Below are 18,586 nucleotides of genomic sequence, written 5' to 3'. Positions count from 1 at the left end.
ACAAGTTAAAAAATCTTCCATAGAACGTAATTTTTTAATAGTCGGTTTTTGTAAAATACCTTTATTAAATTTTAACAGCCTATAATATTACGTATAAATATTGAGATGGATTCATATAAAATTAAATTAATACTAATAGCTATAAATGTTTTAATAAATATAAATAATAGTCATGCTGGTAAGTATACTTATAACTAAAATTTAATATTATAATTTAATTTATTAATTTATGTAACAATCATCAACAATATTAATATTAATTGTGTTATTATTATTTTCGTTAGCTCTCATTTCTCAAATAATGTTAAAAACTATTTGTTTAAAACCAGGTAAACGAGATGGTAAATATCAAATTATGATTGTATATTTGTTAATTAATGTTGCATTTGATATTAAGAGGACGTGATACCTGCATAGGTATATATTATATAACCTAACCTAAAGTTCTCAAACCTATAACTTTTTATTTAATTATTAAATATTATTCGTTATTACTATCAAAAAAATAAAAACGATACATCACAGGTAAAGTTCTTCTCAATACGATTTAAAACTTTGGTAATGTTTATATAAATATTGAGGGAGTAATGTTGTCCCTCGCAAAACACTTTTTAACTATATTATGCGTGTATAAGACAGAAACATTATATGCGGGTATCACGTCCTCTTAAGTATTAAACAAAATAAAAAGTTTAAATTATAAAACTTGTTTTATTTATATTGACGTAAGTACTAGGTACTCTATAAGGAATTAATTTATTTAAAAGGATTCTACAAGTATAAATTATTTGTGAATTGTAATAGCAATTATACCTATTATGAGTATACCTATTTCGTAATCATCTTCGGATTATAATAATTTAGTGATAAATAAAAACATTATACCTATAAATTTTAATCTCTAAGTATAACAATGAATTTATTAATTTTATTATGATTTTTCTTTATAATAGATGAATTCACTATTAGTGTCGTTATAATATTTCGATTTTCGAAGATTGGGGGTGATTTTAAATATTAAATTGGGTTTAGTTTGTATTTTGTACTTTATAAAGGTAAAACTTAAAATTACCGAGCATTTATTTTTAGGTTGGTTTCTTCTTTCTTAGGTATTATAGACGAGAAAAACAAGTAAAATTCTAAGGAAAAACTGAAATTTTTAAGCAAATCCAAAATTTTGACAAAATCGATTTTGTTTTTTTGATGTTAGTCTAAAACGAAAAGTTAACAGTAAAGGCATAGTTGTAAATACTTGAAATTTCCTAAAAAAAAAAATCATAGGAACATATATTGATAATGTAGGTTGATAGACCTTCTCGTTAGGAATCATTTTTCGTTTAAACTGATAATCCATTATTGAATTGTCTTTTGTGGTTCAAAATATTTCAAATATTAACAAAAATTTGTCAGAACCAGGAACATTTGCAAATAATTTTGTAGGGAAAAATGTATAAAAATTTTTGCATGAGGAGCTAAGAATTAAAAATGTAACACAAAGTTTACCATTAGTTTGGCTTACAAAAATTATAAAATAAGTTGAGCGTTGGTCAATAAAACAATTTTATCTAAAGTTTAAATTTTTACTAAATTAAATAATGATTACCTACCTATTTACAGTCAAATAGTTTTAAATTTAGAAGAAATAATATTTTTTCCTAGTAGGTACTTGGGCATTCAGTAGAAGAACAAATACATATTTAACCAATGTTTTTACAAAGACTCCACTCCAATTATCTATTAGTTGAATATAATAAATCAAATTAAACAGAATCATAATAATATATAAAAATAAAAAGTGTTGATATTCCAAAAGATTGAAATATTCGGAGTCACGTGTAAAAAACAATGATAACATAACGAAATATGAGAGTAGAGGGTTTTTTACTAATGTGCTAAAATTAGAAAAAAAAATTAAATATCCCTATAATTTTTACTTCACATATTATAATATAATGTAACGTCTAATTTTTTAACATACCCATTTTAAGTTAATAATATTATATAACTAAGTAGTTCAACAGAAAACAATGCAAAGAATAATTAATTTGTAATCAAAATAGTATAGTAATAAACATTTCAGAATAAGTAAAGAATCAGAAAAATGCATTTCAGAATGTCTGAAAAATAAAACTTTCATTTTGGCCGAAAATGATTGAGTATAATATATCAGATTTTTTTCACATTCTTTTTTTTCAGAATGTATTGGTAAGGTTTATTTTAAACATTGAAAATTACTAGCTAATATAATATGTAGGTAATATACGCTGTATTTTTTTTTTTATATTTTATATTATTGGAAATTATGATAAGTAATTTATTTTACGAATTTCTTACCTGTAGATGGCCTTGATATTAAGACTACCTTAATATTTTTAATTGTTGCTGAAACTTAAAAAAAAAACTTCTACTAAATCTAATAAAATTTGTTCACAGATAGTCTAAATCGAATTGGATACAAAAGTAAATTTTGAATTGTATTTAATATTGTTACAACTAGTTTAAGTTTTAAATTCTAGACATTTGAAAAAAGACTGTTTATTAATAGGTGTTAAGATTTACAATTTGACTATATTGAATTTAAATTAATTATAAAAAAATATAAGATTAAATATTTTAAAATTCCCATAATTAATACTTTCTTATTAATCTATATGCAATAGTGTTTTCATTCAGTACAAATATATATATATGTATATATATTATATTATATAAATTATTAATAATAATTTTTGTTTTAGGTACTTTTGTTTTACCAAATTTTTTTGAATTTACAAACAGAATTAGTAAGTATAACATAAATATTACATAAAACGGCTGCTACTGAAATGGTAACTGGGCCCAAACCCCACGTGCGCAATTGGTTCTAGTTTGAAAAAGGTGTATTATTAAGGTAAGGCGCATTGGTTCCCAATTTATTAGCTTTCTTGATCTTATTGGCTTTAGATTATCAACATTAAAGTAGACTCTATTAAAAATCAATAATTTAGTTCCATTTTCACTGAATGTGAACTCCATAATAACGATCAATAAAATTAACATTAAAAAATATAAATTAAAATATACTATCGTGGTATAAGTGTTAACAAATTTATATTGGTACGAGTATAAATTACGATGTATTATTCGAGACTGAACAGTGTTCACTAACATTATCGTCATACATAGGTACAATGAATAATATACTAAACGATATATCCATACAGGTACTAATATCTCAATCGTTAACTTAATCGGTCGAGGTATCAGCGATAATTTTCTAAACCTCCCAGGCTCCAACAAACTATTGCTCCTCCTATAGAGTGTAGAAACATTTATATTTTATAATACCTAATTTATATTTTTTACCAATTATTAAAAATAAAATTAAAATTGTAGTTATTTCATATTTGACCTGAACACAAACGGGAACCAATTTGGCTGAACCTAATAAAATACCTTTTTCAGAATATTGGTTACTCCTCATAAAACAACTTATACTGGAAATTAAAATATAGTTTCGAATAAATTTAGGATACATTATTATATTTGATTTACAGACATCAGTCATTTCTTATAATCTCGTAGATAAGTTTATTTTATATTTAATAGATTAAAAATATTCTGTAGTCTTGTGAATTCACTTCTGAGTACATCGGCATTGTATACAAAAACTACGATTGTTATAAATATTATTGAAAAGTGGATATCGTAAATTCGTAACAAGCAAAGCTTCATTTGTCAGCACTTAAACGCAAATATTATTCCATTCCAATTTTTCAGGAAATATTTTTATTGATTTAAACTTAGATATACCTAGTTATTGAAATATTTTGGACCTGTAATAAATATGAATGAACTTAACACAAGTTTATTGTTCATACATAAATTATTAACTTTTATTAAGGTATAATGATAGTTATTTCAAGATTACAGTATTTTCTTTTATAATTTAGATCACGTAATGTGATTTGACAGATATAAAAAACATTCACCCGGGAATAGAGATGTTGACGGTGTAATTATTTCGACTCACGGTTCTCCTTGGTTGATGATGAATGGTTTGTTGGTGGAATTGGGAATGGTACACGATACGTTCGACTTTTGATATTTATGCGGACGGTAAATATGTACATGCGCGACAGTCACTATATGTGTATGACTATTGTTAACGTCCAACAATTATAATATTTCATACGTAAAGAATATTCGACGTTTACAATAATATTACGGGCATCGCGTCAATAAACGTAATGTACGGCGGCGTGGGCTCGTTCTCGACGTATTACGGGCGGCGATTGGCAACAGATGTTGACGGGTACGCGACGGTCACTATATAATATATGACTATGGTTCGCGTCCGAAAACAATATTAGACATTCGACAGTTATAATGATATTACGTGCGGCGCGTAAATAACTTACGTAACGGACGTCGGCGTAGGCTCGTTCTCGAAGTATTTACACGTATATTATAATAGCACTGCGAACTGATAAATGACGACGAATGTGCATCACTAAATCGCGGCGGAAGCGTCGTCGACGGACGGGTGAACTAGTACCAGCTCGTTTGACCTGGTGGGTTTCTTTACTCTATGGTTAGACCATATCCGAGCACGATAGGGTAAAAAAAAAAAAAAACAAACGAACTTACGGCAACAAGTGGCGATAATACACTGTGGGCAATTTTACCTGGTTGTTATACCATATCCTAGCACAGAGTGTAAAATTATACAGTGGAGGGTAATTATCGAACTGACGATATAACGAACGAACTAACGCGAACAAAACTTACTTTAGGGCCCTGTTCACAGGCTATATTTGTGTACTGTCTCCGCAGTCGCGGTGAATAGGAGTCATGATTGTAGGTGCTCGCTTTTCAATGTTTTGGAGATGTTGACCTTGGTTCTGTCGGCACGTGTTGATCGTCATCAACATTGTTTAGAATATGAGTCATGTTTACTAGCTCGTTGGATCGTTTTCATTTATGGAAATCCATTAATTAATACTAATCCACGGTGATTTTAAAAACGATGCTCCATAGCTGCAATCTGGTGTGCGTTACTGGCGCTTCTTATGGGACGTCTACATCTGGTAGTTTGGTTTTGGTTCAACCGGCAGCGCGTCAGTATGCGGCAGCGACGGTTCTCTTTGCGGTGGTAGACCACGGGGCACGCTAGTTATACGTGGAATATAGGTGGTCTCATTTTGTCTCATTACAGACTAATGACCGAGACCATTTATATTTGAATTTTATCAGTATCTGGATCACTTTTGCATATTAAACCCATTCTTAACATTTAAAGATCATTCATAAATTGTATATTTTTCATTAATATATTTACTTTATTCATGACGACGTGCATTGTTTTTCCTTAGTCTTCAAATATTTATCATTAATGTTTAATTTGTCTTTAGATAATATAATTTTGAATCCTTTGTAGTTATATTCAAATTCGAAATGGGTTTTATTCTGTAGGTAAATGAAGGTTTAGGTTACAAGTAACAAATTTACTAGGTTTCCAAGTGTTGTTTAATAGTTATATTTTAAATAATCAAATCTACCTAATACATGTCGTAAAACATATTGTTGACTGTTGTATCTTAAAAGGCTAACTCTAAAATAAATCTGTTATGCCGTTAAGCTATCTTATATAATACAATATAAATTTTGGTACCTCTCTAGTATACTATAAACTTATTTTATCGTTCATTCATTATATTTATATAAGTCATAATTCATTAGATATAAGTATATAATTATATAAACCAATAGATTAAGACTGCTAGATATTGTTATCAATAATATTATCAACTGAATTGAAAAGTTATTCATACAATTAATAATATTTTGTCATATTATTTTTGTTTAAGTATTCGTAAATGGTGGTATCGAGAAATTTAAGCAATTTATTATAAAAAAATGTAAGTTAACTATTCTTTGAATTCAATAATCCTATAACCATTTGGTAAAATAAATGATTTAAGTCAAGAAATGTTAGAATTTAAGTGTTATGTTAAGTATGTTGGAATTATTTTAATTTGGTTAGATTTTGTGAACTTTTAATTCAATGAAATCTGATTTAAAATGTATTATGTTTTTAATATAAATTAAAAATTGTAATAATTTTATAATAAATTGAATTCGTGAAAATATCAAAATAATTGCTGGTCAGGTTGCATTTTTCGAAAGATAGTTTGTATGAAATAATTACCTTGAACGTCGGCATAAAACTGTCTCTAATAACTTTCGTCGCACCAAAAGAAGTCATTTGACAAAAAATACTTGGACGTTGGTGATGTTCCAAAAATCAATGAGTGCAGTGGATCAGATGGAGATTCGAATGCTGGCAATTTCACTTCGCCATTAGCACAACACATGCCAGACTTTTCACCTGTAAATTTGGCTGCAGCACAATGTAGACACCTCACCGTCATTCCACCAATAAGACAATGTTCACTATAATCCATTTAACTGTCGTAATCAAATGCGGCAAATTCCATGGCTTGTGACCGACGCGAAATTCGTGACGTTCGTCTTGATGCTGGATTTGTTGACGGACCTGCAGATGTAGTTCGATTTGCGTTTCGTACTTGTTGAACAACAATTCGTTGTGATAGTGCCTTTTCACTTTCAAATCTCCTATGAGACTGTACGGCGAAATAATTACGTGATCGTCGGCCTATGTTCTGTCGGCTTGGACGTGGCATTTTTTAAAAATGTATGATATGATTTATATATCTCTTAGCTGTACGATATATTTAATCAAAATTCTTCACTCTCATTAATTCAAAAACAAACAAACGAATAATAATAATGGCAGTTTATCCTAAATAAACAACATAAAATAACAGTACATTTAAGAGGCCATAACTCCGGAACCATTATCGCACAGCTTTCAAACTTCACAGAAAACATCTACACATCAACCTCAATATGCCCTGATATTTTTATCCAAATAGATTCGGTGGATCTTGAGTTATAAAATTACCTCAAAATGTACACTAATTTTTATATATCTATAGATATATTATATTAAAAAAATTTTATAGAAATGTTTTTTTTTATATGAATGTTAACCACATGGACACATAGTAAACAACTATTCAATATATTTGGTACAGTTGATAATTTGTGTTTGGCATACCTGTTATACATGTATCATCTATGATTATATTCTACCTCATAGTTTTAATAATATTTTCTAGATGAAAAATGTTTATCAGAAAAGTCTGTACCAGATGATGGTAAGTTTTTTATTTTCCCATTAACAATACATTAGTGAATAGATTTAATTAATTCTTGCTTAGGTGTATTAACTATTATAATAATATAATAGTATATGGTTTAAAGCATAAAATATTTTCAATTACTACTTGTTATTATCTTATAAATCAGTAGGTAGGTACAGTTGAATTTACCATAGAATGATCTTATTTAATTTAAGTGAAAATGATTTGACTTATTTAATCTCTTGATTTAGAAAATTGAATTGTGTATTGCAAATGATTACGAAAATAGGTTATGATACTTAATTAGAGAATATTTAAAGTCTCTGTCATTATTTATTTTTTTAAATTACATAAAATATGAGAGGTGAATTTATGTATTATGTTAACAGTGCCAGATCGATGGGAGCAGTGACGTATTTATGGGGGAGATCGCCCCTGGTGGCATTCTTATAGGTTAGGTAAGCAGATTTTTACACAACCCATCTCTTTGTTAATCTCTTGTTAATGAAAATGAAAAATAACATACAATGGTTAATATTGTTTTTTTTTTACCTTTGTTCTACAAAAAGATAACGATAACGATTGGTGAAAAATAAGTTTCAATGTGCTCGTTTTGTGGAAAAAGTCTTATAATTTTTTTTAATGTGGGTTAGTGAAAAAACATTAGCACCCGAGAGCCAAGTTGAGGTTTTTGAATATGTAATCCTGTAAGTGAGTATCCTTGCACCTTGTGCTGTTTGTATAGGCAATTGTAAACTCCACCAAAATACCGGTCAAGATAAAAATATATTAAAAGGTCTAATGTAAACTCCGCCAGTTTCGAAATTCGAAATAAAAAATAATAAAAACGATAGTTTTACAGGATGCTATAAATAGATACACTAATGGAGTAATACAAGATTAAGAATATTTATAAATTATATCACATTATTTTAGTTTACATATATGACATACTTAACTATACATTTTTGGATTATTTGGTATAACGATTATTGATTGTGATTTTTTTACTATGATTCAAATATTTAATGTGAACGATATGACATTATATAATACTGGAATTTTTTTTTTAATAATATATCATATTAATTTTATACTACCACTTGATTTTTTTCACTGGCAGAGTTTCATGCGTCCGTTGGTATAAGTGCGCTCTTAATTGTTAACAATCCTCACACTAAGACTATATTGTAAGGGCGCTAAATTTTGGTTAGCCTCGGACGTTAAATGTACTAGATTTGGCACTGTGTGTTAATTAAACCGAATACTAATTAATTTAGTTATTATATTTTTAAAACTAATTATACTACACTGAAATCTAATTTTAAATTTTATAAATATTTTTAAACAAATCTATCCAACTTTTTTCAGCACGAGCGTGTTTAAAATTAAATGATGGTAAATAACTTTATTTTTCTGTTAACAATACAATACGTTGATCATAAAATTGTCATAAAATAACATAAATTAATAAAATATTATATAATTGTATGACTGTTTGTTGTTATTTGTAATTGAATACCGTCGATCTAACGGTAAATTGATACAAATTGGTTTGAAGTAAAAATAACTTTATTTAACATAAATATTTTGGAAATATTAATATGTTCCTCATCAAAATTATATTTAATGTACCTAAAACTTAATAGTGAGAAGTATTGAAATTCTTTACTATTTAAATATTTTAAATTACAACAAACTATGTAATAAGTGAATTCATTTAATAGCCCGGGCCCCCCTTTTTTTTTGTTTTTTTTTTTTATTTTATTAAGAAAATTTACAATCTGTATACATTATAATACAATAAGCAAATTACGAAGGGCTTAAAAGAAAAAAAAAGACATGTACACTTGAGAGAAGGAGGCGTCCGGTGACACCACTTCAAATTTCATTACTCGTCAACTGATTAATTTGATGAAATGTTTAAAAGATCTCTAGGCCAGCAACGTTTTAGTTGACGTAGTGGATTGATAGGGTTAGTTAAGGAATGGAGATTGGAGATAAGTGGATTTTGGTGGTTAAATGTGGCTGTGTGTTTTTTTTAGGATTGGGAGGCCAGTTCAGGAAGAGTTGCGATTTTCAGGTCATTATGAAGGGATTGATTGCTGACGAACCAGGGAGCACCTGTGATGATACGTAAGTTTATAGACTGGAAGGATTGGAGTATATTAATATTTGATTTTTTAGCTGCTCCCCAAATTTGGATACCGTTTAATCATAGCTGGTCTTATAACTTGTTTGTATATTAGAATTTTGGTTCTAAGTGGAAGTTTGGAACGCAAAAGATATCTAAGAGAGTGAAGACGTAAATTTAAGGATTTGCGTTTAATTTTAATATGGTTTGACCAATTGAGTTTTTTGTCAAGATGGATACCTAGGTATTTAACATTATCTTGTTGGGGGATTATGTTGTTGTTAATGGATAGGGGAAGACTATTAATAGAGCGTAGAGTGAAGGTTATGTGGCTAGATTTGGATTCATTTATTTTTATTCTCCAAAGACGGAACCAGCTTTGGAGTTTAGAGGACTGATTGGGGTCCGAGTGGGAGGAGATTATAGCAGTGTCGTCAGCGAATGTGGCAATAAAAGTGTCGTTACTGTGAGGTATATCCGAGGTGAAAATGTTAAAGAGAGTAGGAGCTAAGATGCTACCTTGAGGTATACCTGCCATGATATAATGTGTATGTGGTACATCATCTAAATAGCGAACCACAAAAGTGCGGTTGGTTAAGAAAGATTTAAGTATGAGAAATAAAGGAGCCGGGAGGAAGCGGAGTTTGTAAAGAAGTCCGTGACCACACCCGGTCAAATGCCTGGGCAACGTCGAGGAAAACAGCATCACAGTGATTTTTTGTTTCCAAAGAAGAGGAGATAATATCAGTTATTCTATGTACTTGGTGTATATTTGAATGATGGTTTCTGAAGCTGAATTGCGTTTTAGGGATTATATTGAGATTATTGATAATTGGGTAGATTCTTATAAGGAGAACTTTTTCAAGGATTTTAGAGAAGGAAGGGAGAAGACTTATTGGACGATATGAGGAAGGAGGCAATCAAACCTCTCCAAATGCATCATCAAAACCAAACAAACAGTTCATAACTCCAAATCGCTTTGCACTATTTTCCGACAATCAGCATGATCATACTAAACCTAATTCATCAGCGCCTGTTCCCGATGTCTCTTTGGACGATACTCTCCCAGTGCCAACACTTCCACCCCCAATATTTATTCGTTTAGTTAACCATGAATCCATATCGATGTGGACATGACGACTATACATCTAGCCCGGGCCCCTTCAAATATTATTATTATTTCAAATATTATTAATGTTGCACATTCCATAAATAAAGTATACACGTATTGATTCGAGCCCCCCCTCCCCCCCCCCAAAAAATTGACTCTAGTTTCGCCTATGTGTCCGGCTATGATTAGTGTATTTACTAAAAACAATGTCTAAGTTGTTTTATTTAGTTAGATTACTTAGAATAAAAAATTTTTATTTCGATATAATTTGATGATTTGTTTTTAATTTACCTGGCGTTACCTGCTATAATGTAATCCATAGTTTAGTGATAAATTAATTACATCACATAATTTTCCCGTATTTTCTAGCACAAAAATGTTTATTTAAGGAATCTGACAATAGTAAGTTTAATTAAATACTACTCATTATACAGTTATATGAACTAACTTTTACTCAGTTATTTTATTAATTATTATACTATTTTGTAACCTGTATTATTTATAACAAATTATAATTTATAGTTTTTTTTTTTTATTATATAAACCAGTTCACTATATAGTTTATTGTTTAACCTTCGTATAATGATATGAATTGGTTGAGATATAAATTAATTATAATTATGATGTAATAAATTATGTCATGTATAAAATACCAGTTATTTAACTAGGTAATTTTGGAATATTTAAAGGATAATTTTAAGTTATATTGTTTTTAATTTCAACAAAATAGTTAAATTCATAATGATAAATTATTTCACGTTTGTATAAAGTTAGATGTATAAGGTAAAACTCAAATGAGTAGTTTAAAAAAAATTCAAAATATATAATTTCAAGTATAAGGCAAAATTAAGTAAGCATTTAATGGAAATGTGTTGTGTAAATATACTTTTTTTTTTAGTTGGATTTAGTTAATTATTTATAATTGTAACAAAAGCTCATAGACGCACATACACATAAACAGAAAACACTTATCCTTGTAAAACTATAACTATCGATTCATATAACGAATCATTATAATACTACTTATAATAATCATTGTACTAATTTGTTTTAGATTGGGCGTACCGCTACGAATGTGACATGTTATATAAAATATATGAAAGTATGTTTTTTTAATAAAAGGTCCAAAAATTGCTTTTTAATATTAATGAAAAAAAAAATTAATACAATAAACAATAAATAGAATATAAAATAGAATTTTCATAATTAAATAACTGGATAGTCTTATGTATGTATATATAATATATAGAGTAAGTATTTTGAGTATAAAAATATAAAATATTTGAAATATGATAAAATAATTGTGTACGACCAATTGAAAAATCTTTATAGAAGTACATATTATTTTATTAACATAAAATTAAATACTTCAAATTATTTATAATATTTTTATTTTTATTTAATTATAGGAGAATTACCGAATGCAACAAAATGGTGTACCCAATTCGCAGGTATATAAAATAATAAAATCAGGTTAACATAATTTCTTTAAAAATTACAAATCCATACATAAGCACCCGGGTAGTAGACACTTTAAAATATATACATAGTAGTAAGTAGAACTCTATATGCTAACGAATATATTTTATTTAAATACGTTATCAATAATTTAAAATAGAAAAAAAATGATGTATTAAGTACTAAAAATAAACAATATAATATACAACTACAAGCTTTATGTATACATAAATTATTAAAATCAGATACAATTTGTTATTTATTTTGACAATATTTTAGTAAACAATAAGAGCTAAAGTAATATATTGTAACTACGTTATCGTTACGATAAAATTTACCCAAACCGATAAGATTTTAATTTTATTGTTTATTTAATTATATTTAAAAATCATATAAATTTATTGTTTTATACCGTTCGCTTGTGGTGTTTTTTGCTGTGTTATTGCCGTACGCTTCAACAGTGCAAGTCTGCCCTTGGTGGGTCTAACTACAGTCATCGCGTAGGAAATAGTTCCCAAACTGCGCAAGTCTGCCCTGGGTGGGTCTTGCTACAGCTAAGTGCCGTATATTCAGAGGTCCCAAAAACCACGCAAGTCTGCCTGGGTAGGTCTTGTTACGGTCGAGGTAGGCTGAATACTGACTGATTTTGTGCTCCGCACTGATAATTATAGACGGCGGCGCTGTGTTATCGCCGAAGCCGCCCGCGTTTGTTTTGTGATTGGTTATTGCGGTCGTAGCTACACCCTCCGTGGCCTGTGATTCGTTAACGCCTGAATATACGCAAACCCTGGCCTGTGATTGGCTAAAGCGCGTGGGCGTGTCCCCGTTCTGTCACAGAACACGGGACCGACCGTTTTGTAAAGCGTGGCACCGTAGCCAGCGTATAGACCCGGGCTCCTCTGGCGCAAAGCGCGCGGGTCGCCGAACACTTTGTCCTTGCTCGCCGTGAGCTCTTATGCCGTTACTGGTGTAATGAACATTTATGACACAGTACATAGATTCGGCCCTTCAAAGTCGGCGGGTGGTTAGTAGCTCTTCTGTACGCCTCCCGACGTCAAACGTGCCGGTTACAGCGTTTTATTCGCGACGATCGACCAGACAGAGTGCCGACCGACTGTATTCCGAATCTCATGCTGTTGTGCAAAGTATTTTGGCCAACGGCCCCGTACAAAATAATATAAATGTTGAACAGAGAATATACCTTTTATTTGTGGGGAAACATAATAATACTTAGCGGAGAATACGACGACGTGTGGCGCGAACAATTATAATTGCAACGTAATTTTATAAAATTGATTATTTACACATTTAAATTATTGATAGGTATACTATAATATTCCAATAACTAACATAATATTATGTTTTTATCTAGTTCAAGTGACTCCCAAAGAATTTATAATAGGTAATTTGAGTTTAAATTTTATATTTTTATAATTTGTGTTCACTGATAATGTTAAAATGAATTGTTTTTTTTTTTAATTAATCCTATTATAATTTTGAAATAAACTATAAGATTATTAATATACATATAATACACATTGATTGATAGAAAAATACCATGAAGAAATAAGGGCAGAAGATCTGGCAAGATTAACAATTAAAAGTAATGATAAATATCCTTAAAAATCATTCTATAAAATACAAAAATTCACTATGTAATTCAAATTCCTGTTTTATACATACTATTTGTATTTCAACATAAAACCAAAAAAAAAAAAAAAGAAAAAAAAATAATATTAATAAAAGTTAAAATTAAAGTTAATGCTAATTTTATGACTGAGGTAGTTCGACCAAAATAAAATAGAAATATTTTCTCCAATGCAGGGGTTCTTAAACTATTTTTTTCACATTGTCCTTTTTACAATTTAATTCAGCCACGGTGAACTGCTGTGAATGACATGAAAGACAAAACAAAAAAAAATTCTATACATTTTAAATTATACACCGTGGTGCACAGTTAAGGATCCGCTCCTCTAATGAATTATGTTATTTTAAATTATTTAATATCTTACTAAGCATGATTGCAAATGTTTTAATGATCGGTAGTTCTACATCATAATGCAAGAATGCATATCTTTAGGATAGTTATATCTTAGTTATTTTTGACATATTAAAAAATGTTTTTATATTTTTATAACATTTTAAAATATAGCAAATTATTTATTTATTATTTTTTTTACTTTTAAATTATGTACTCACTTATTTTGAATAATATATTAATTGTATTAATTAATATATAATTATAGATTGTATAGGTAAGTTTTATTTATTATATTATAATATATGTGTTCAGTTCTGCGATAACCGCCATAGTGTACACACGTACGATACTCGCGTAATCGCAACTTTTCATCATCAAGTATATTACGTGTGATATTTTTATGGTTATGTCGCATAATTAAAATTCGATTATGTCTCATAAAAACACATCTAAACGTCAGTTATCTTCTACTAACTACTTCGTCGCCTACTAAGCATGATGAAACGAAAGGAAAAGTATTTATTACGCCCAATAGATATGCTTCCCTTTCTGTGGACCATCTTCCAGAAGTATTCAGCTCTCCCCCCGTCACAGAACCATCATCTCATTAAGGTTTGGATACGGGAATAGAAGAAAATAGGGGTTTCTGGATAACCTCCCTTTTAAATTTTACATGTAATAGCATAGGCACCGCTGTATAGGCAATTCGTAGTACACGCACCTCCCAAACATCGAGTAATAAAAAAAAAAAAAATGAAAAACCACGACTTACCATGTCTACATCTTCACTTGATGAAGATGAAGTAAACTTTCATTTTTTTTTCTAAACTAATCTACATTAAACTAATCAAACCTAGTGGTGGGGTGGAGGGGAAAATATATTCGTGTATGTATGCGAATGTTTTTGGTGATGGTTGAGTGGTGAGCAAGGTAAAATATAGTCGTGTACTCGTATTTGTATGACAGTGGTTGTGATTTCTGAATTTGAACCGTATGAATTATAATTATGTATTGTTAGATCATTAATGTATCTCGAGTTAAACAAAAAAAAAAAAATAATAAAAAAAAAAAACATATGAATTCATCATACATGATAATAGTTAATAGTCTATCGATGCATCTGAATAACGAAATAAAAGTAACTGTATACATAGGACTGATTTTCTTGGTGAAATGTTTCTTTTTGTTAATACTTCGAATTTTGTTAGCCATGTATTAAAATTTAACATAGGAAACTGTAAATAGTGAATATATTATGTATAACGGTCTATGATGATAATTATATGTGTTTTTATTGAAATTACGACATTTGTATATGAATTGAGTATGAAAATAGTTTATATTTGAAGAAATGCATAATATGGGTACATCTAATATCATTTTTATTTGAAAATCTGATAATTTTTAATATGAAAATGAATATGAAGTTTGTATATTATATTTTCAGTGAAAATATGATATTATTATACAAATTTGTGTATTAATTATTTAGATTATAGTCGAAACACTAAAATCTATATTTATTTAGGTTTTGTAGACTGTTAAAATTATTCATTTTTGTGAGATTTTAAATAGGTATTTACTTATCGTCTTATATTTTTATCAAGAACATTATAATATCCATATTATGTGTCTAGGTATAACGTATAAATATTTTTATATTTACGAATAATATGCTGATATTTATGATCAAAATGATGATATTTATGACAACTAAAGAAATATAATATTTACCATATGGCTACATCAAATATGATTTTTATTTGAAAAATCTGTTGATTTTTAATACGAATATGAAGTTTGTATATATTTTCAACACATCTATTAGTTATTACTGTTACTATAAAGAAAACACATCTCAGTATCCCATGGTAAGTTAATGTTAATTCAAACACCTGCATTTAGCATTAAATATAATACCATGATAGTATACTTCTATTGTTCTTGCATACATATACATTATACATGTATCTTTACAGTGTATGTTAATTCAGAGATCAGTTAATGTAAAGAATTACACATGTGAGAAAAGGAAACAATATATCAAAAATAATAAAAATATATGAATTATGATAAGTGACTTTATTACAAAAAAACAGTTTAAAATCTTTAGAGATATTTCACAAAATAAAAATAAATTAACTTAAACATTTATTATATTTATGTATATAGTTTTTTATTATTATTTTTTTTAATACCTACAACTAACATGCCCATGAGCATAGGTATGTATTCTATCGGAGGGTGATATCCTTTTATCATCATATCGATTGAAACACATTTTGTTTGATTTGATTGTTCGTATCTTATGGTTGAATGATCTGATGGATACATTTTCCCTGGTATACAGTTTAGAGTTATCTTTCTCGTCGTCGGCGAAAAGGCAATCGAAATGATCATTGAAAGTCATATGATTTTTAACTACATGACCTTTAACGCCTTTTGCCTTAATTTTCTCCTTGTTATTTAGTATGTAAGCGTATGACTTTGCGCGATAAATTCAGTAATTAATTGTCCCTTTGCATCATTAGAAAACAACGCTGGATTCTTTTTTCGTTCAGCTACATAGCAGGGGTAATCTCTAGGCAAGTTTGAAGTATCCATACAGTTTAGTAAGTTTGTATTGTTCTTCAAATCTTCATAAAAATCGTCGGTCTTAGTATAATACATCAGTGAATCTAAAAAAAAAAAAAAAATTAAAAACATTAAAATATAATATTTTTGTGTACGTGTGTAATAGTTACCCTATATATATATTGGCTTGCAAAACTTGATAATTTTTTTTCTAATAAGACAGCATTCAAATTTTCATTATATTTTGTAGAGTGTTTAAATGTTTCTTTATTCATTAGTTTTTGTAATCTTTTTGGACATGCTAACATCTCCATCTTAATACGTTTCCGCATTGACTCCGTGGTTTTTCCGAAAACGGCGTTATTTAAGAGTTTGAAGAAATCTTTCTCAAACTCATTAACTGCTTTTTTCTCATTTCGGTGTTTAATTTTATATATTTAGCAAGCCAAGCTAATTGATGAAACTCTAGAACTCTGTAATTTTTCAACAATTAATCCATTTGCTATGGATTATTGCAGGTTGCGATAGTTAGTGGATTACATAATTTTTTTTTGGTCTGAGTGTCGCTATAAGTTTTTGGACTTTTGAGCAGAATGGCATTTTATTCTCGGGTAAAAATGGAAGGTTAGGCAGAAAAATGACAGAACCGTTATTCACGAGCGAAAGAATTAATGATTTGTACATCAATATAAGGCTATTCTGGTCAGAACCCCATGAAAGGTTTGATAAAGTTTTAATAATGTTCATTCTACCCATGCAACTAGTTTTTAGTTTTTTGATGTGTGTAATACCTACCTTCTTGAGGTACCAAACTTTTGAAAAAGAGATTAGCTAATTTTGTAAGTTTGGATTTTATTGCTCGATCTGAGATCTTAGGTTGAATCTTTTCAGTTATATCTATTAACGTTGGTATATCTGCATTCACTTGTTGACACAGTGAATGAATGTTAATAGCATTGTTTGAGAAGTTTTCAATGACGTATTGAAATTGGAGAGGAGATAGTGGAGGGTTGTTGTTGTTGAAGAAAATCTCTTCAGCCATTTTAGTGGATTATCCAACGAAGTATTATCTAGTTTTGAGAAAGAATTCGACCGGGAACTGATTTTTGCTTCTTTTTTTGTGGGTTTATTTGTAGTGGCGGGAGATGTTGGTAAGTTTGTTGTGGCGGGAGATTTAAGTGGCAAAGATGCTTCAGAGATAGGTCTTTTATTTTTTTCATTTAATGAGATAGGGGTAAGGTTATGTTTAGGAGTATTTGATACATGTTCAGTCATTTCTTGGCTGGATTTAGTTTGTTTATCATTTGGTAGAGGCGGTGGGGAAGATGAAGTCAAAATGTCCACAGAGGGATCAGCGAGTTCAGCCCTGTCCGAGGATTTGACATCTAATGAGGCGTATATGGGGAGAGCTGAGCATTGAAGAGAGTTCACTGTTGCGTCGATTGTTGTAGAAGGAGGTGAATCTTCAATTAGAGTATCCGAGGTAGTTTCAAGGGTGTTAATTTCATTGAATTCGATAGGGTGGTCATTTTTAGATTTAACTTCATTATTTTTTTTACAGTTGGATGTTGTGTGACCAATCGAACTGCATACGATTTGTGATTTGAAAGCATGTGATTTGGTCGTCAGTGAAAAAGATTCTGAACTGGTTTTCGTTAACATTAATTAGTAGCGAGTAAGGAAGTTTATGAACATTTTCGGGGTTGAGGAACATTTGGCGACTGAAACTCATTATGTATTCGTAGCCTTCGATCTTGATTCCGGGTCTTTGAGGTCTTTGAGGTGGTCAATACGAAAGATCGGTTTAATGTCTATATTTTTAAAAGCGTCTATTATAGTTTGGTCAGTTATGGATGGGCATAAGTTAGAAATAATAAATCTTTTTGCAGGATTTATTAGTCTATACGTATTGGAATTAATTGGTCGTTAATGTTTATATGTTTCGTTGTTAGCATTAAGTTGTCCAAAATTTGTTTATTAGACAAAAAGATACAAAAACGGTTATTGGATATTCAAGAAACGAATTTAATGTTTTTCGGATGAACTATTTTACCGATTGCTAGGATATATTCAATTTTGGGTACGCCATCGATGGAATTAAAAACTATAGCCTGTTCCCT

General features: G+C 29.2%; 1 protein-coding gene across 1 annotated transcript; it reads left to right on the top strand.

Moving 5' to 3' along the window:
- Nucleotides 1–301: 301 nt before the first annotated feature.
- Nucleotides 302–13,937, top strand: LOC126549394 (uncharacterized). The gene is made up of 11 exons (XM_050198459.1): nucleotides 302–341; nucleotides 2,434–2,460; nucleotides 2,739–2,783; nucleotides 5,850–5,900; nucleotides 7,185–7,223; nucleotides 8,580–8,606; nucleotides 10,823–10,855; nucleotides 11,508–11,555; nucleotides 11,863–11,904; nucleotides 13,284–13,313; nucleotides 13,461–13,937. Exons 1-11 carry the CDS (start codon nucleotides 302–304, stop codon nucleotides 13,532–13,534), a joined length of 456 nt encoding a protein of 151 aa, XP_050054416.1. The 3' UTR covers nucleotides 13,535–13,937.
- The last annotated feature ends 4,649 nt before the right edge of the window (nucleotides 13,938–18,586 follow it).

The sequence above is a fragment of the Aphis gossypii genome, chromosome 1 (assembly GCF_020184175.1).
Source record: "Aphis gossypii isolate Hap1 chromosome 1, ASM2018417v2, whole genome shotgun sequence".
In the NCBI taxonomy this organism is placed as follows: Eukaryota; Metazoa; Arthropoda; class Insecta; order Hemiptera; family Aphididae; genus Aphis; species Aphis gossypii.
This window is presented reverse-complemented; position numbering and strand designations above follow the sequence as displayed.